At 38.4% G+C, this 17,025-nt stretch overlaps 1 protein-coding gene across 3 annotated transcripts in view; it reads right to left on the minus strand.

Moving 5' to 3' along the window:
- Positions 1–2,075: 2,075 nt before the first annotated feature.
- Positions 2,076–17,025, minus strand: part of WAPL (WAPL cohesin release factor) — an 81,573-nt gene continuing 66,623 nt past the window's right edge. For all 3 annotated transcript variants that reach the window (XM_077895254.1, XM_077895253.1, XM_077895255.1), the window contains exons 13-19: positions 16,583–16,758; positions 16,123–16,238; positions 15,585–15,749; positions 12,326–12,533; positions 10,008–10,096; positions 4,935–5,030; positions 2,076–4,441 (exon numbers count right to left, since the gene is read on the minus strand). In XM_077895254.1, coding sequence (XP_077751380.1) covers positions 4,376–4,441; positions 4,935–5,030; positions 10,008–10,096; positions 12,326–12,533; positions 15,585–15,749; positions 16,123–16,238; positions 16,583–16,758 — 916 coding nt within the window. In that variant the 3' untranslated portion in view covers positions 2,076–4,375. The remainder of the gene's footprint in view (positions 4,442–4,934; positions 5,031–10,007; positions 10,097–12,325; positions 12,534–15,584; positions 15,750–16,122; positions 16,239–16,582; positions 16,759–17,025) is intronic.

Raw genomic sequence — 17,025 nt, forward strand, 5'->3', positions numbered from 1 at the left:
TCTTCTAAGCAGTTTCACCTGCATCCCATAGATTTAATTTGTATTTTGTCATTCGACTCAAACTACGAATTTCCTTTGTGATAAGTCGTAGGTTAGACGTATACTTGATTTTCAAATGTTATTTTCTACATATTGTACTACATGTTGACACGTCTCCTAGAAGTCCTTGTGGTCAAGGCTCCAGTCATCTGAAATACATACGTCAAGATTTGCTTTAGGACTCAACATGCAGTTTGTGTTGCTGAAAGCTTCAGGTACATCCCAAGAACTGTGGAATAGTGTCCCATAAATTTCAGTTATATCAAGGTAGGTGATCATTCAGATCACGGTTTCCTACAGACGTTTTTTTTTTTTTTTTACATTTTTATTTATTTATGATAGTCACACACAGAGAGAGAGAGAGAGAGAGGCAGAGACACAGGCAGAGGGAGAAGCAGGCTCCATGTACCGGGAGCCTGACGTGGGATTCGATCCCGGATCTCCAGGATCGCGCCCTGGGCCAAAGGCAGGCGCCAAACCGCTGCGCCACCCAGGGATCCCGACTTTTTTTTTTTTTAAAGATTTTCTTTATTTATTCATGAGAGACACAGAGACAAAGGCAGAGGGAGAAGCAGGCTCCATGCAGGGAGCCCGATGTGGGACTCGATCCCAGAACTCCAGGATCACTCCCTGAGCCGAAGGCAGATGCCCAACCGCTGAGCCACCCAGGCGTCCCTGTTTCCTACAGACTTAAAAAAAATATATATATATCCTAGCAATTCCCAGGGGCCGTGGGGGGTGGGGTGGAGAGTTAAAATATCTGATTGTGACCTTGTCTAGTTCTACCTTTTAGTTTTTGCTGTATTTTTAAAATTCCACTAGGTGCACAGACATAATTATTATTACGAAATGCTTTTTAGGCCTAATATTCATCTTTTGTCTTAAATAATCACTCCAACTTGTGATTAGTGTTTGTATGGTCTTTTTCTCCCCATCCTTTTTTCTTTCAAACTACTTGTATGCAGCAGGTCTCTTTTTCAGTTTGATGATCTCTGCCTTGTAATTGGAGTATTTGGTATACCTACATTTAACATAATTATTGGTATTGTTCGATTTAGTGGATATTGTTTGTCTTGCAGGAAAGCTTTTTTTCTTTTAAAATCTATTTGCTCTTGCTACTTTTGTTTTCTATTTTTCTCATTGTTACTCTTGCCCCATCTTCCTTTTGTTAGTGAAATATTTGTCACTGTCGAATTTTTATTGTAAGTAGCTCTACCTATACGTCTTTGCATTTTTTTAAACTGGCTCTAGGGATTATTATGTTTATCTCTAAATTATTAGTCTACCAAGTATAAACTACTTAGAGTCCAAACAATTGTTTGGTGAAAGCTAACATTTACCAAGACCTGCATTTGGAACACGTTGCTACTGCTTCTCACGCAGTTTGAGTCTTCACAACTCTGAAGCAAGCAGGAACCCCATCTTCTAGCTGAGTAGGCAGGTTAAAAGTTAGTTTGGGAAATTGCTCTAACACATCGGCACTTGCTTTCCAAATGTATGTGTGGTTTAGGTCTTTGTAAATCCACAGCCTGCACTCTTAAAACATGGTGATACACTGTGTTTACGTCTGGAAGAAGGGAGAGTGGAGGGGAACTCACAGGAGACGCCCTTCAATCTAGTTTTATGATTAAAAGCAGTGAGGAGAGGTCGAGGAATGTACTTGTATTCCGTGCGGGAAACTTAAGAGTCTGACAAGAAAAGTGAAAAACTAAAAAGCAGCTGTAAAAAAAATAAAAAACAAAGAAGTCTTGGGTCATATTCAGAGGGGCAAAAAGACTAAGGCAACTAACTTAACACATCAAGGGCATAACTATACAAGCAGAAAATCACCATCCTTAATAAACCTGAGTTTCTGAGAGTCAACATATTCAGAGAAGTATTAAAAACATGGAGAAGTACATAACATTTAACAAAAAATGGTTTTTATGTATGTTGAAGGGAAATTCACGTACACATCACGTTTCCCCTTATTTATATCAAGTTCATGAGATTTCTTCATCAAAAACAGTTCAATAGATTATGTTAAAGACAACATGTGTATTGAAAGTAGCAATTTTATTTGAGTTAAAATTATTTACAAAAACCCAAAGACATACTTCATGAAACTGGTACAAACTATTTTTTTTTCCTGCCGTTGGCTTTTGCTCCAAAGATCACAGCTGAGAAATACTGTATAAAATAAAAATAGGATTGGATTCAGAAAAGTACTCTACTGTTCTAATTTCCAATTGGTAGTATTTACAGAAATATTTACAATGGAAAAAAAGGTTACTTTAAAACTTTAATTTGCAAGTCAGCCTCAAGTACCCTAAAATGCAGAGTTCTCTGAGGGTTAAAAACACACAAATGCACTGCAGCTGGTGAGGTGATTTCTCCCCCCACCCCCCCCCACCAAAGTCTGCATCTCTATCAGTGCTTGACAATTAGTTATTATTTAAAAAACAAAACAAAACAAAAAACTGTTAAACACTGAGGTAAATCAATTCTCAAATGATTACCAGTGTAACAGAAAAATGTAGTTCGCCCTGATTGTTCTCATCCAAACATTTTATAATATTCTTTACCATCTGCCGCATGTCAGTTTTACCAGAAATCTGTTCCTTTTCCTAAATCCAATGATTAATAAATATCAATGCACTTTAAATTTTTTAAACAAAATATATCTAACTAATTCAATTTATGAATATCATTTACTGATATACTTTTAAAATAGTTTGCTAAGCTAGCTTTTATACTCAGGGCAAATAAGACCTCAATCTTTCCCAAGTTACACTGGCATAACTATGCTGTTAGAAGGTGATGGGTGGGGGTTGGGTGGGTAGGAGGAAGAAAACAATTTGCCTGGAATCAGTTACTTCCTTATAGATTTCCCAACAATCTGCATTATCAAAAATAGGAAGACAATAGAAGGCAGCCACTGCATTTAAAAAACATTACAGCTGGCACTGATACAAGAGCCCCGATTTGTCACTTTATACAAGGAAATAACAAAGTCTAAATGAGTAACAATTAGACTTTTAGCTATTTTCCTCAATACACACCAAACTAATATTTTTATGGCTTCAAGTTTTACAAATCCAATGAAGAAACATGACATAACTACCCGAAAGGTATTTAAAAGTATTAATGAAAGAGATCTCTGGAAAGCCTGTATTCAGGCCCAATCAACAAAAAAAGAAAAGTTTTACCAGTGGTCTGAACAATAATTAACACAAGAAAGATTTGCAATGTTGTGAAATTAAATATATAAAATGTGTTTTGTGTGTTCCATGACTGTTTTCCAAACACACTGTTCTATGAACTAAGAATCTGAATGGGGGAAAAAAAAAGGATTTTCTCTGAACCAGCAATTTAAGGCTTTGCGTTTTTGCATTTGATCCTGTCACTCTATAGAAGAATATACACATTTTCTGGAAACATGAATTCCACATTGGTGTTTTAGCTTCCTTATATTTATTGTACTGAACATTAGAAAATATATCTAGAGGGTCCTCCCTCAACACAATGTTTCAAGAGCCTCCTCTAGCATTAAGCTGAAACTACCCTGGGTTTGTCTATTTTGCTTCATCCTTTAACAGGGCACATCATCTTATGTAATATTCCCTCAAACTGTTGTTGGTTTTCTTGTGTCTACAGCTATGACTCATCATGGCATGATAATATGGTCATGGTCTCAAAAGTGAAAAATAGTTCAACAACCCAAACCAAATGAAAAATAAAAAAATATACTATTAATCCCTTGTGTCTTTGGATTCCATCTAATTTTAAATATAGACAGTAGTTCAGGGAACAACAAAGAAAAAAAATTCACAAAATTATTAAAAGCTTTATTTACGATTGGAATCATTCAACAAAAAGCAAAAGCAAATGAGCCTGAAAAAGGAACTAAGCTGTTGTCTAGAATGTCCTCAAAACATTCGATACCTCAGTAGCTAAGCTGCCTCTGCACCTGGCTGGCATGACAACAGTGGCTCAACATACACAGCAGTTGCACTAACAGCAGCACAAATTTTCCCCTTACAACTTGCCCAGAATAAAGCAAGAGAACAAGGGGAGAGTATAAACTCTGCCAAAGTAAGTGTATTTAAATACTGCATGGAATTGTTAACAGCCTGAACCTTTTCCCTCATTTTTGATAGTTGCAGATTGATGTAGTAACTGTCATTTAGCAAATGCAGAATGCATGACGAAGAAATCAGGTGGCCTTAAAAATCCAAACATGAATGATACTGATGAATGTTCTTGGTATATCTTCAAGGACTTCTTTCATGACTTTTCTTTGTCTAAGAATAGCTCCAGCATTACCGAGCACCTGAAGCAAAGGTAAAGCAAGCAGCTAGCAATGTTCCAAGTATTCAATCACTCTAGAGATAGATTTCTGGCCTGTGGTTCCAACAGCACACTGAGGGGGGGGTGGGGTAGAGAGGAAGTAACAGTTAATATTTAACAAATTTTAACAAGCATCAAATCAAAGCTTAAATTCTTTAGCTTCACTAAACTGAACACTATGAATCAAAACACACTAAGATTAAATTGTGGCTTTGATAATTACTATGGTCATATATAGTGATATTGTATTAAAAAATATCTTAAAAAGAGGGCAGCCCGGGTGGCTCAGCGGTTTAGCGCTGCGTTCAGCCCAGCGCCTGATCTTAGAGACCCAGGATTGAGTCCTGTGTCGGGCTCCCTGCATGGAGCCTGCTTCTCCCTCTGCCTGTGTCTCTCATGAATAAATAAATAAAATCTTAAAATAAATAAAAATTATCTTAAAAAGAACACATCAAAAGAGAATCCTGTTTTTGCTTCTAGTCACGAAGGCCACACAGTATTTTAATTTCTATGGTTACTAATGTATCCTATTTATGACCACAGAAACTGCAAGAGAAGTTACTTACAGTAAGATTCATGAAGCTCAGGAATTTTTTGAGCATCTCTGTCATTATTGAAAAGTCGCCTTCTGGCAGATATTCTCGCACAGTGGTCACATTGATCTGAGGAAATAGATGAAAGAAATATTGGTCAGGAGGCAGAAAACAGAGGAGTTTGCACCCTGCACAATGTGGCTGGTTTGGGCACATACCCTGTTTCAAACTTCTATGAGGTCCTTGAACTCCTTGGTTAACATGTTATTTCCCTTTCCACCCTCCAAAACTCTACAAGTGTGTGTGTCCATTCTCTATCCCATCCCATCCTCAGAAAGGTAAAACTGGCAAAAGGTACACTTGTGTCCATATTTATTTTTGTAAATATACAGAAAAATGCCTGAGATCAGAAAATGCACTGTTGAGTGTATGTGTTTTGGAAACTGAGATATACTCAGGTGCTTATGGACTTCTCATGTTCCTATGTAGGCTAGGAATTAACTAGGTATTTTCAAAGATACACTGGTTTCATGAGAGAAAGTCAGCAATGTCAATAAAGGACATTAGGTGTTGCCCTTCATGGTTAAGGAGGAGCAGCCAAACTACATCTATAACCAATCTGCTAAAGGAAAATATATTACTTGCTTTAAAAAACCTCTTCTATTTCCGTATATTTTTTCAATGTTTTAAAGGTTCATAAACAATAAAACGAAAGGCTCTTTTAAGCATGTTCACCTACAACAAAAAGCACAAAAGAAAATTTATCCCGAGTTTCAGGCCACAAGGTGGGAGGAGTTTTGGATTGTTGTTGATAGGGGCATGGAGGAAGATAACATATTATGCTTTTAAGATATCTGCCACCAGTCCCCTCTCTCCCTTTTTATTTATTTATTTTTGACGGGGGTTGGGGTGGGGTGGGAGGAGGGTAAGAGAGAAAATCTTAGGCTCCATTACAGAGCAGATCAAGCCCCCACTTGATCTGCACCTGAGATCATGACCTGAGACAAAATCAAGAGTCGGATGCTCAAATGACTAAGCCACCCAGGCACCTCTCCCTGCCTTACTTTTTCTTTTTTCTTTTTTTTTTTTTAGGATTTTATTATTTTAGGACCTTGGGATCATAACCTGAGCTGAAGGCAGATGCTTAACCGACTGAGCTACCCAAGCGCCCATTCTATACCTTTAAAAAAAAAAAAAAAAAATGTCAGGTAACTTTTGAAATTATAAAGAAACAAAATAATAGTAAGAATACAGTTTCAGAAAAGACCTAATCAACGTTACTAAAGTAACCATACACTACATTATGCAATATGAATCACCCATATTCTAAGTGAGCCACCTTCCCATCTAAAGCCACTACCAGTCCCTAGCTGTGAGCTAGAGTACATATTTATTCCTACAGAGTTAATCTTGCAGCTAAAACAGTGTATATATAGATAAGATTTATTTATTTGACAGAAAACGAGCAGAGGGAGCAGCAGGCAGAGAGAGAGGGAGACAGGCAGGCTTCCCACTGAGCAGGGAGCCAGATAGGGGGCTCGATCCCAGGACCCTGAGATCATGACCTGAGCAAAAAGGAGATATACTCAACTGACTGAGCCACCTAGGTGCCCCAAGCACACAGATTTTACAAAATGCTTTAAAAATTATGCCAAAGAGGTGAATGTAATAAGGGCAGTCCCAATGAAAACTACAGAGCTAAAGGAAAGTTGGGCTTAAGAATGTCTTTAACCAATTTCCAGGAAGGCAGCATGACAGCATGGTGGTGGGAAGAGCAGTAGCTATGGTGACCATGGAGGCTGCTCAGTAGAAAAGTATATTGCTATGATACAGAATAAATTAGACCCTAGGTTTCGAGTGAAATCCTCAATAAGCAAACCCTTTTCCTATCAATACTCCACAGAATGCAGCATACAGTGGCTGGCATGGGAAGGTAGTCATAGCACGTGTTTTTAAACAGCAGCAGGTTAAAAAAAAAAAATGAGAGAGGCTCTTTCAGAAAAGCATGCAACTCAATCTCAGAATTGTGAGTTTGAGCCCCATGTTGGGTATAGAGATTACTTAAATAAACTTAGGAAAAAGAAAAATGAGAAATGGCATGGCCTATTTGGGAAATTTAGAAAGTACCCAACGGGTATGACAGATTTAGAAAACACAGAAGCAGTTTTATTAAGTTTTACTTGTAGTACTAAAACAAGGTTCATGATTCCCTAAACGATGGTCAGCTAAGAAAGACTGGGAAGAGTAGTGGTCAGATGTGCTCTTAAGGAAGTTATCTATGGTGGCAGTGTCCAAGATTTTAGGAACGGAGCCAAGAAAGCAAGAAAGACAAAGACCAGTGAGGAGATTGACCAATGCAATTCACCAGATCCATGATGTGCAATGGAAGATGACACAGGGAATCCTGGGCATAAGCATGCAGCCCTTTACCATAAAGCATCATTTACTATAGTACAACCACCTGCTTGTTTTTTTGTTTTTTTTTTAAATATTTATTTATTTATTTATTTATGATAGACATAGAGAGAGAGAGAGAGAGAGAGAGGCAGAGACACAGGCAGAGGGAGAAGCGGGCTCCATTCTGGGAGCCCGATGTGGGACTTGATCCCAGGACTCTGGGACCGTGCCCTGGGCCGAAGGCAGGCGCTAAGCTGCTGAGCCACCCAGGGATCCCCAACCATCTGCTTTCTTGTCTCATCTCTCTTCCACTTATACATTCGGCAAATCAATTTCCTTTCCATTTTGTGTATCAGCTAGTTTTTCTGGGGTTAATCATAATGATTCCCCCCCAAGGCAATAAAGACATTAGAGTTCTATGAATTCACATTTCCTAGAACTTAAAGACAATTTATGATCTCTTTAAAGAGATATACACGAATAGGAATTTATTAACATGAGAAAAATGACCAAAAATAAATCACATGTGCTAGAATCACAAGTTAATGTCTAGACCCAATATTTAAGAAAGAACATAACTGAAACTAGGGTGTGTGCAAAACAGAGTATCTAAAAATCATTAAATTTAAATAGTATGCCTATTTTTTTTTTTGGACACCTGCCTCTTCCTCTTTCCCCTTTGCTTGATGTGTGCTTCTCATTTGCCCTTAAAATCTCTGAATTTAGGCCACCTGGGTGGCTCAGCAGTTGAGCATCTTCCTTCGGCTCAGGGCATGATTCCAGGTCCTGGGATGAGTCCCGCATCGGGCTCCCCACAGGGAGCCTGCTTCTCCACCTCTTTCTGTCTCTCTCATGACTAAATAAATAAAACCTTAAAAAAAAAAAGAAAAAAGAAAGGTCTCTGAATTTAAGGAAAAGGACTGAACTGAAAAGATTCCAGGAAAGGGGATAAAGATCCTGCAGGGCCCTCCACAATCATGATGAGAACTTTGGTCTTGTTCTTGAAAGCGATGGTGTCAGCAAGGGCCACAATGGAGCAGGCTACTATGCATTCGATCAGAGCTTGACTATAATATAAATATAGAAGAGACAAAAAGAAAAAAAAAACTTAACACAGAAGAGAAGCTAACCCTTTCACTATAGAATAGAGTTCCATTCTTGCCTCCTGAATACCCTTGGCTCCTAAGGAAAAGAACCTCCTTTATTTTAAATTTTGGCTCTTCCATTAGACCTTTCCTGTAAAAAGTCCTCCTAGGGGATCCCTGGGTGGCTCAGTGGTTTAGCACCTGCCTTAGGCCCAGGGTGTGATCCTGGAAAACCAGGATCAAGTCCCACATCGGGCTCCCTGCACGGAGCCTGCTTCTCTCTCTGCCTGTGTCTCTCATGAATAAATAAATAAAATCTTAAAAAAAAAAAAAAGTCTTCCCAATGACTGTCCTAGTAGCCAGAACTATCCACTTCCATGCTGACTCAGCCTCACCATCTGGACACTAATACATCTAGTTAAATCATCATAATCTAAATCTCACATAGTAATCCCATTTTCCTTGCCAGTAAGTGGTTTAAACAAAAGCCAGGTGAGCCAATGCTGGCCAAGATAAGGGGAAAGTCTACTTGGCACAGTGGGTGTGGAGGGATTCTAGGGGGGAAAAAAAGCACTGCTCTTAAAGACAAGAGGAGGCCACTTTCATCTGACATTATTTAACATGTAGCCAGTGCCAGCATGGGGCCAGAAGGAGACCTAGCACAAGACAACAATCAGAGAATGTTTTTGTTTTGTTTTTTACAGATTTTATTTATTTATTTAGGACAGAGAATGTGGGCACAAGGAAGGGGCAGAGGGAAAGGGAGAAGCAGACTCCCTGAGCAGGGAGTCTGATGTGGGGCTAGATTCTAGGACCCTGAGATCGTGACCTGAGCCGAAGGCAGACACTTAACAACTAAGCCACCAGGCGCCCCAAGAGTAGGGTTTAAAGACAAATTTTCTGACTCCTTGACAGTATCACTGAGACTGCTAGACTTTTCCATCTTAAGCCAGATGAGCACAGGTTTTATGTTTTTACTTCAACTGAAGCCATGTAAATGGATTCATCCATCAATCAAAAATTTTCTCATTAAACCGGGATCCCTGGGTGGCGCAGCGGTTTGGCGCCTGCCTTTGGCCCAGGGCGCGATCCTGGAGACCCGGGATCGAGTCCCACATTGGGCTCCCGGTGCATGGAGCCTGCTTCTCCCTCTGCCTGTGTCTCTGCCTCTCTCTCTCTGTGACTATCATAATAAATATAATAAATAAATAAAATTTAAAAAAATTTTCTCATTAAACCCAATTACTTTTGGGTACCTGGGTGGCCTAGAAGTTGAGCATCTATCTTTGGCTCAGGTCGTGATCCCAGGGTCCTGGGATCGAGTCCCACATCAGGCTCCCCCCAGGAAACCTGCTTCTCCCTCTGCCTGTGTCTCTGCCTCTCTGTGTCTCTCATGAATGAATAAAATCTTTAAAAAATATATATAAATAAACCAAATTATTATTTTGGAATGTACTTCTAAAATTTACCAAATAATTAAATACATTTTTAAAAATTCACCAAATATGTGAAAGTTTTAACATGAGGGCGGAAAATACATAAAATGTAAGTTAATTAGGTAATGGTATGAAGTCACAATGGAATCTTATTAAGACACATAAAACAACACAGAACTATTACTTACTGGACTCTCCTGGCAGAGACACCCGAGAAGTAGTGCTGTATATGAGGCCACAATGCAATCCTCCATGTGTTTGCCAGCATGCTGAAGGGCTGAGAATATTTAAACAAAGAACTATAACAGTATACCACCTAAACAAATAAAAAACCAATTCCACCCCATAACACCAAAAATTCTGTTAGCTATCTTTTCTTCAGAACTGCTTGAACACTGATAGATGGTACTAAGAAAATGGGATTTCCAAATAAATTAACAAAAAATTACTGAAATGGGAAGAAAGATCTTAATATAAGCACAAAAACCATAAAACTCTTAGACAAAAATACAGGACTCACTTTTTATGACCTTGGGTTAGGAAATGGCTGTTTAGATACCATACCAAAACCAAAACTGACAAAATAAGATAAACTGAACTTCATCGAACTTAAAATTTTTGTGTTTCAAAAGACAACATCAAGAAAATGAAGAGACAACGTAGACAGACATGTAAATGACCAATAAGCACGTGAAAACATGCTTGATATTGATACAATTTATTCAACAGGGAACTGCAAATCAAGTGACATATACCTTCACACCCACTAGGATGGCTAAAATAAAAAAGACAAATAACTATTTGTAAGGATTTGGAGAAACCAGAACCCTTATACGTGGCCAGCAGGAATGTTAAATGAAGCAGTCATTTTGGAAAAGTGTTTGGTAGTTCCTTAAAACGCTAAATCCTGAGTTAAGAAATAATTCAACACTTCCACTCTTAAGTATATACCCAAAAGAAGTGAAAATATGTTTACACAAAAATTGTACATGCATGCCATGTCACAGCAGCATCCTAAGTGCCACAGGTGGACACAACCCAAACATCCATCAATTGATGACTAAACAAAGTGTAGTACATACCAACAGTGGAGCATTATTTGGCTATAAAAAGGAATTAAGTACTAATAACATGTTATAACATGAATGAACCTTGAAAAACATTAGGCTAAGTGAAAGAAGCCAGTCACAAAGGGCTACAGATTATTCCACTTACATGAAATGTCCAGTATAGGCAAATCCAGAGACAAAATTAGTGGTTGCCACTGGCTGGGGAGGGGAGAACAGGGGGTGATGGCCACTGAACAGGTAGGGGTTTTCTCTGGCGGGGAGGGGCGGGGGCGGGGATAAAATGTTCTGAAACTAGACAGTGGTGATGGTTGCACAATCTTGTGAATGTACTGAAAACTACTCAATTGTTTACTTTAAAAGGGTGAATTTGACCTTGTTATGGGCTGAACATTGGCCCCACCCCCTGCATATGTTGAGCTACTAACCCCTAGTACCTCAGGGTATGACCACATTTGGCTAGGGTGTTTAATTCAAGAGGTAGTTTAAATGAGGTCACTGGGGTGGGTCCTAATCTGTCTGCTATCCTCATAACTGGAGATCAGAACAAAGATATACACAGAGGGAAGGCCAAAGATATCCATCTACACTCCAAGGAGAGACAAGCCTGAGACCAACCCTGACACTGTGAGGAAATCCATTTGTGTTGTTTAAGCCACTCAGTCTACAGTACTTTGTTATAGCAGTCCTCACAAGCTAACACCCCAATAAAACTGTTAGTATAAAAAACTGCTAAGCAACCAAAAATATTATGCCAAAGAAAACATGAACACTTGATAAGAAAATAGAATGGCAATTTCTTACAATATTAGAACTAATGGCATTAGTGGAACAGTGGGCATAAGAGAAAGAGACTAGGCTCAGAAAAAGACATTTGCTGGGACTTGCTTCCTAATTTGGTGAGGCTAAACATATTATTTAATTTCATAACTTGAGTGACAAGGTTACAAATGGTTATCCTGCAGTACTTGCATAAACAGAAATCCAATACCAGTTGCTGACAACAGATAATAAATGTAATGTCTCCGTCAGTGTTTTCCTTACTGTGCTTGCAAGCTTCTACATATCATTTGAGAACTATTACTGTAATTTATGATAATAGATCTCAATTTATAAAGTGAGGCTCATAAAAGAATCTCAAAATGTCAAAACCGTGAAAACCTTTAGGAATCCTATTTTTCCATCACTCTCTTTTCAGGTGAGTAAAGAAAGGCCAGAGCAGGAAGGAAAGGCAGACCTTTCCTGCACTAGAGTGTGCCTTCCTCACTGCAAGGGAGCTGGCGAAGAATTCCTACGTGCACTGAGATACTAAAGCTTGTCTGCACTGAGCTAGAGAGACCGGAAAATAATTTCAAGATTAGGACAACACACAAATTAAAAATATGTTGCAGAGGGAGAAAACATTTTCAATTCGAATACACTACTTAAAATAAATGTACCTTTATTGAGGTCAAGTTCTTCATCGTCCTCTTCCTTCTTATGTTTCTCTTCTGTACCATCAGTCTTTTCAGTTGATACCCACTGTATTTCTCCACTTGTCTCTTGCCACTCTCCACTCTTATCATGCTGAGTGGTGGGAGCATCTTTGATCAATTCATCTGTTTTACTTTCTGCCAACTGGGCTGCTCGTTCTCGCTCAAGGAATAGCTGATAAAAATTATTTTTGAAGATCGTTAAAAGAATACCAACTAACATGTATGTACTCAAATACAAAGTCTGTTTGCTTTTACAATCACTAACCCTAAGAAGCATGCTATCTGGTTAAAAGGGGTAAATTACAATAAAAAGTTTTACTCTACATCCAACTGAAGGCAAAAAGGAAGTATAAATGATACTGGGGGGCAGCCCGGGTGGCTCAGCAGTTTAGCACCGCCTTTCGCCCAGGGCCTGATCCTGGAGACCCGGGATCAAGTCCCACGTCAGGCTCCCTGCATGGAGCCTGCTTCTCCCTCTGCCTGTGTCTCTGCCTCTCTCTGTGTGTCTCTCATGAATAAATAAATAAAATCTTTAAAAAAAAAAATGCTACTGGGAGTCAATCAAATAAATTAAATGTATCTAATAATACAGACATTCTGTTTTAAAGAATGCAAATCTCGACACTTGCCTTTAAATTGGATAATAATGACCGGATAGATCAAGCAAAAACTACGAATGATGTAAAACAATGTTTTTAAAGCCTAAGCAGACTGAATAAATTAAGAAAGGACACTAAATAAAACTACATAATATTGGGGAAAAGCAACATAACTTCTTTAAAAAGAAAGAAGATAAGAGATAAGTGATGCCTGGGTGGCTCAGTTGGTTAAGTGTTGGACTCTTGATTTTGGCTCAGATCATGATCTCAGGGTTATGATATCAAGCTCTGTGTCAGGCTCTGCAGTAGGTGTGGGGCCTGCTTAAGATTCTCTCTCTCCCTCTACTCCTCCCCACCATCACTACCCCCGCCCCGCCTGCTTGCTTTCTCTAACGGAAATAGATAAAAATTTAAAAATTAAATAAAAACAGAGATAAATAAGCACCAGTAAATTAAAAAGCAAAAGGTCTCAGACTCAGAACTGGACCCCAACTAATATTATTAACATTTTAAGTACACAGTGAAAGCTTTTAAGTCAAAAGGTAACACACTGAATTCCTTGCTTTCATGTGCTTTATCTTCCTTGTGCTGGTACAGTGCTCTGAGTGAATATAAAGCATTTACTATATTACGATTTGACAAAAACTCCAAGTTACTAAAAACAACTACCAAAAATCAAATGCCAACTAGATCTCAAAAATTTGCTGAGTATATGGAAGAGTGGATTTTAAGCTATTAACCCCTTAAGAAAATAAAATCTGAGCTTATATGAAAGTAGTTTTTAAATTTCTTTAAAAATTTAGTGGTCCCCAAAACCCCTCTGGAAAAACTATGAGGTCAAAATCATATTCATAATAATACTGAGAGGTCAACTGACCTCTTTCATTCTCTCACGAATGAAAGTGTACAGTGTTTTCCAGGATCTACATACTGTGTGATTGATATTGCTCTGATGGCTAATGGAACAAGTGCCTTTGTTTTGTAATTTTGTTTTGATTTCAAATTCAGTAAATATCAATTGCTCGAACACACATAATCTAAAATTCTCTGGAGTCCTCAATAATTTTCAAGAGTGTAAAAGAACTCCTGAGATTAAAATATTTGAGAAGAGAATGAGGAGTCCTAGTTATGACTCAGGGAAAGATCAAACTGTTGTGGATTATCTTCTTTTAAGTATTACTAGTTTGAAAAAAGACCAAAAGGATTAACAGAATGGCAAAGGTTTCAGAAACAATGAAATAGTTTATTATCAGTTCTGAACACAAGCCAATTGTTATTTAAGGAAAGAAATAACAAAGGTAGTTAGGAACCTATTAGGCTGGAAAAGAAGTAAAAACTGCAATGACCACCATTGTTAAGAAACAAAGACTGACATGTAAATTGAGGAGAGGGAGTATGTTTAGTGGCTAGGATCAGGTGAATTGGGGACATTAATTTTATTTTTTTACGTTTATTTATTAATCTCTGTACTCAACGTGGGGCCCGAGCTCATGACTCTGCAATCAAGTGCCACATGCTCTTCCAACTGAGGCATCCAGACACCCCACAGAGACATCAATTTTTAAATATACATATTCTGACACAATTCCTTTTTAGAGATTTTATTCAGGATGCCTGGGTAGCTTAGCGGTTTGACGCCTGCCTTCCGCCCAGGACCTGATCCTGGACACCTGGGATCGAGTCCTGCGTCGGGCTCCCTGCATGGAGCCTGCTTCTCCCTCTGCCTGTGTCTGCCTCTATCTCTCATGAATAAATAAATAAAATCTTTTAAAAATAAAAATAAATAAAAATATTTTATTTATGTATTTGGGGTGGGGGAGAGTGCATGTATGCACAAGGGGGTGGTGAGCAGGATGAGGACAGGGGGAGGAAGAAGGAGGCTCTCCACTGAGCAGAGAGCCCATTCCTGGGCTTGATCCCAGGACCCTGGAATCATGACCTGAATTAAAGGCAGACACTTAACTGACTGGGCCACCCAGGTGCCCTCTGACACAATTCTTAAGCCAGGATATTACTCCACAGACATACTTTGAAAAGTAACTCCCCTCTCACTGCCCAAAGAAGCAGAAAGGTATGGCCCGATATTCAGGAACACAAAGTACTAGACCTAGATCAGACCAGGAAATAAATGCTGAAGGATTTGAAACTGGATGGGATCAGGGCTGAGATTTGATTCACAATTTGTCATTAATGACCTTTTTTGAGGGGACCTGCGTGGCTCAGTGAGTTAATCATTAATCCCAGGGTCCTAGGATTGAGCTCCCACAGGGAGCCTGCTTCTCTCTCTGCCTATGTATGTCTCTGCCTCTCTGTGTCTCTCATGAGTAAATAAAATCTGAAAAAAATAAACTTTTGATTCATCAACAAATACACCTTGTTTCTACTTTTCACTAACAACGCCTAAGGAGTGATTATTACAGTTGAACTGTCAGTGGAATAAAGTAAGGAAGGGTATACACTTTAACCCAGTGTACCTCTCAGTGAACTGGTAATGGTGAGAGAGACAGACACACACACACAAAACAAGGAGGGGGAGAGGACGAAGGGGGAGAGGTGCAGCTGATGAACAAGTTGGACAATACAACAACCTGAAGATGTTAGCTTTTTTTTAAGTTGCTGCTTACCTGCACTAAGGCCTGAACGGCATGAATTTGTCCAGCTATCCTTAAACTATCATCTCCTTCTCCACTACAGAGGGAAGAATCAAAAGAACATGATGTTTCCATGTTGACAAGACAGTGCCGATTCCGAGCACTATACTCCACTAGATTTATCAGTAGACCTAAGCCCTACAAAAATAAAAACATGCATATTACTACAGGTGAGAATTAAAAGCATAGCAACACAACACACATAATTTTTGTTCAGCTAAAAAACTAATCAGTACTCTACCATCCACTAAAGGTTAAAAACCAGTATGTAAGAGAGTGGTGCTTCCGATGATTTTACCGCTTTTTAAAAATTGCCACTTTTAGTTCCTACAGTTTTATTTTTTACAGAGCTCCTCATGGCTCCCTTTTGTACGATATGAATTATGTTCACAAGGAACCAGTGAAATCCACAGTATATCAAACAGCTGGTTCTTAAACCCAAAACTAAGATGATGTTTTTATCATTTTAATAGATCAAATGTTCCTTTCTGCAACAGTCCCTCTAACTCACCAGCACTCGAATATCAAATCTCTGCTCCTGAGGTAGGTACTTTGGAACCTGAAGCACACAGTTCATTGCTGTGCCAATCAAGCCATCCTGTTCTCCCGTTTTGGTGCTGCCCCACTCTGCAATAAAGATGATTACAACGTGAAAATTATACAATGGGATTCTTCTATATGACAATACTAAACAATATTCATTAACATCGATATTAAAAGTTAGAAATGTATAGCTATTTCTTTATTGAAATATATTTTTGGCTGTACTATTTCCAAACCAAGCTACTGGGCCAGTCCTGACAGTATCACCCCTATAAGTAGCTCTACCGATATACATAAGTGAATTACATGATGGAGATTTAAAAAAAAAAAAAAATCACTACATTAAAAAAAGAAACAAGGGTAATAACTTGTTTTTACATGTAATATACATTATTTCAGTGAGAATATGTGTAGAAAATATTACTTACCATTATCATTAGTTAAATTGAGCAATACCCCAATGATGGCCCTCATGCAGTCTTCTACGGCTTTGCCCACATGGTTGGTTACATTCTGGTGAGGCAGAGGCTTACTGTCAGGTAAGCATATACTGTTCTCAGCACGGTTATACTGCTGAATCAATCCTTCACAATGCTGTAATGCTCTTAAGAGAAAACAAATTTAGTTATACACTAAGAACTACTACTTGTACCTTAAATATTTTAAATGTCATAAATGCTGCCAAATTAATTTCTCTTTCTACTCCAGAAGTTATAATGTATTAACTATTTAGTCATATATTAATACCATACTAAGCATTAAATTTTAAGAAAACTCAATTAATTTAAATTTTTCTAAGTAAAGCTAAAATTATAAAGTCAATGCAGAAGTTTACATTTGTACTAAAGTCCCCATTTTACCAATCTCTCCA

This window comes from Canis aureus, chromosome 4 (genome assembly GCF_053574225.1).
Source record: "Canis aureus isolate CA01 chromosome 4, VMU_Caureus_v.1.0, whole genome shotgun sequence".
NCBI classification, from domain to species: domain Eukaryota; kingdom Metazoa; phylum Chordata; class Mammalia; order Carnivora; family Canidae; genus Canis; species Canis aureus.